The sequence below is a fragment of the Centruroides sculpturatus genome, unplaced genomic scaffold, assembly GCF_000671375.1.
Source record: "Centruroides sculpturatus isolate CEXI.00-Female unplaced genomic scaffold, Cexi_2.0 scaffold159, whole genome shotgun sequence".
NCBI classification, from domain to species: Eukaryota; Metazoa; Arthropoda; class Arachnida; order Scorpiones; family Buthidae; genus Centruroides; species Centruroides sculpturatus.
Window position 1 is genome coordinate 959015 of NW_019384659.1, and position 1514 is coordinate 960528.

The window sequence follows — 1514 nt, forward strand, 5'->3', positions numbered from 1 at the left end:
TTACATTAGGGATGTTAATAAAAGTATTAGGACAGAATAGGCTGTTACAAAAAATTGCTCTATAATTTTCTAACCAAAAATATATCTAAATTATTTCCATTATTTTATATTTAAATTAAAAGTATAAATAACAAAATAGTATTTTTGTAACTTACTTACATTTTTAAAATTTTTATTATTATTCTTCATTTAAAAATATTTGTTTGACATTTCTTATTTCTATATTTTATATATAAAAATTTTTTGTGAAAACATTTTATATTTAGAATTATTTTACTTTTAGTTAGCTGAAGTTACCCGTCATCCTTGGGTTACAGCGTAAGTAATATAAATAATGAATAATTTGAAAACAAACAAAAAGGATTAAGATTTATTTTAAATTAAATTTTAGTGGTAGCAAGACTGAATTAGAATTGGAATTGCCAATGAAGGAAGCTGTTCAGGTGATTTATTGTAATTTGTTTTAAATGAAAAGAAATTTAATTAACTGAATTTAAAAAATTTATTTTATAGACCCATATCATACCATCTGTTGATGATTTGGATCCTGATGTCTTATCCAGTATGACATCTTTAGGATGCTTTAAAGAAAAGGATAAATTAATTCAAGAACTACTTAGTACATGGTGTGATTTATAAAGCAACTTTTAAAATTTAACAAAATATAATTATTTATTTTTTAATTTTTATCAAATGTTACCACATGTATTTCTGTCTTCATATTTAATTGTTAGAGGTTTCTTATGAAAAATCCAGAAAAAAAATTATAAAATTTAATCTATCATAACATTTAAAATGCTCTAAGAGTTTTAATTTGAGTATTTTAAAACATTCACTTATAAACTTCAAAATTTTTGTTTCCAGCCACAATACAGAAAAAGTGATTTATTTCCTATTGTTAGATAGGAAAAGAAGACGACCTTGTTATGAGGATGAAACAGATTTAATATTTCGAAATCGCTCAGAATCAGGTGAGGAAATGTATAAAGAAAATTTAAATACTTGGATGGAAAACATATAAAATTTATAATTATTTTTATATCATTTAATTTTCAGTTGATCCTCCAAGAAAAAGGGTTGATACATGCCAGTTAAATGGCAGATCTGGACCAAGGTATAGTTAAGAATAGATATTTGTGCAAGTTTAATTTTAGAAAAGTAAACATTTTTATAAACAGATTTTATTTTAAATTGAAAAATATTAATTATTATACATAATCAGGTAGTACAACAAAATTGTTTAGAATAATTACTTGCTCGAGTTTTGATGTCTTTTAATTTAATGAGAATAATTTATAAAAAAAATAAGAGATTGTGCAAACATAAGATTCCATATATATTGATATTAAAAGCTAATTTTGTTTTTATATTGTATTTTTATATGTATTAAATTAGCTGTTGAAGAGAAAAAATTAAACTAGAAGAAAACTGATTCATAAAAAAATAGCTTAAGATTTATCATCAATAAATTACAAAAAATATTTATTTTCAAGAAGGTAAAAGTTTTCGTGTGA

General features: G+C 22.1%; 1 protein-coding gene across 1 annotated transcript; it reads left to right on the forward strand.

Moving 5' to 3' along the window:
• Positions 1-233: 233 nt before the first annotated feature.
• Positions 234-1216, forward strand: LOC111626513 (serine/threonine kinase SAD-1-like). Its single transcript, XM_023369911.1, has 5 exons — positions 234-318; positions 392-443; positions 514-626; positions 865-971; positions 1057-1216. Exons 2-5 carry the CDS (start codon positions 426-428, stop codon positions 1122-1124), a joined length of 306 nt encoding a protein of 101 aa, XP_023225679.1. The 5' UTR covers positions 234-318; positions 392-425; the 3' UTR covers positions 1125-1216.
• The last annotated feature ends 298 nt before the right edge of the window (positions 1217-1514 follow it).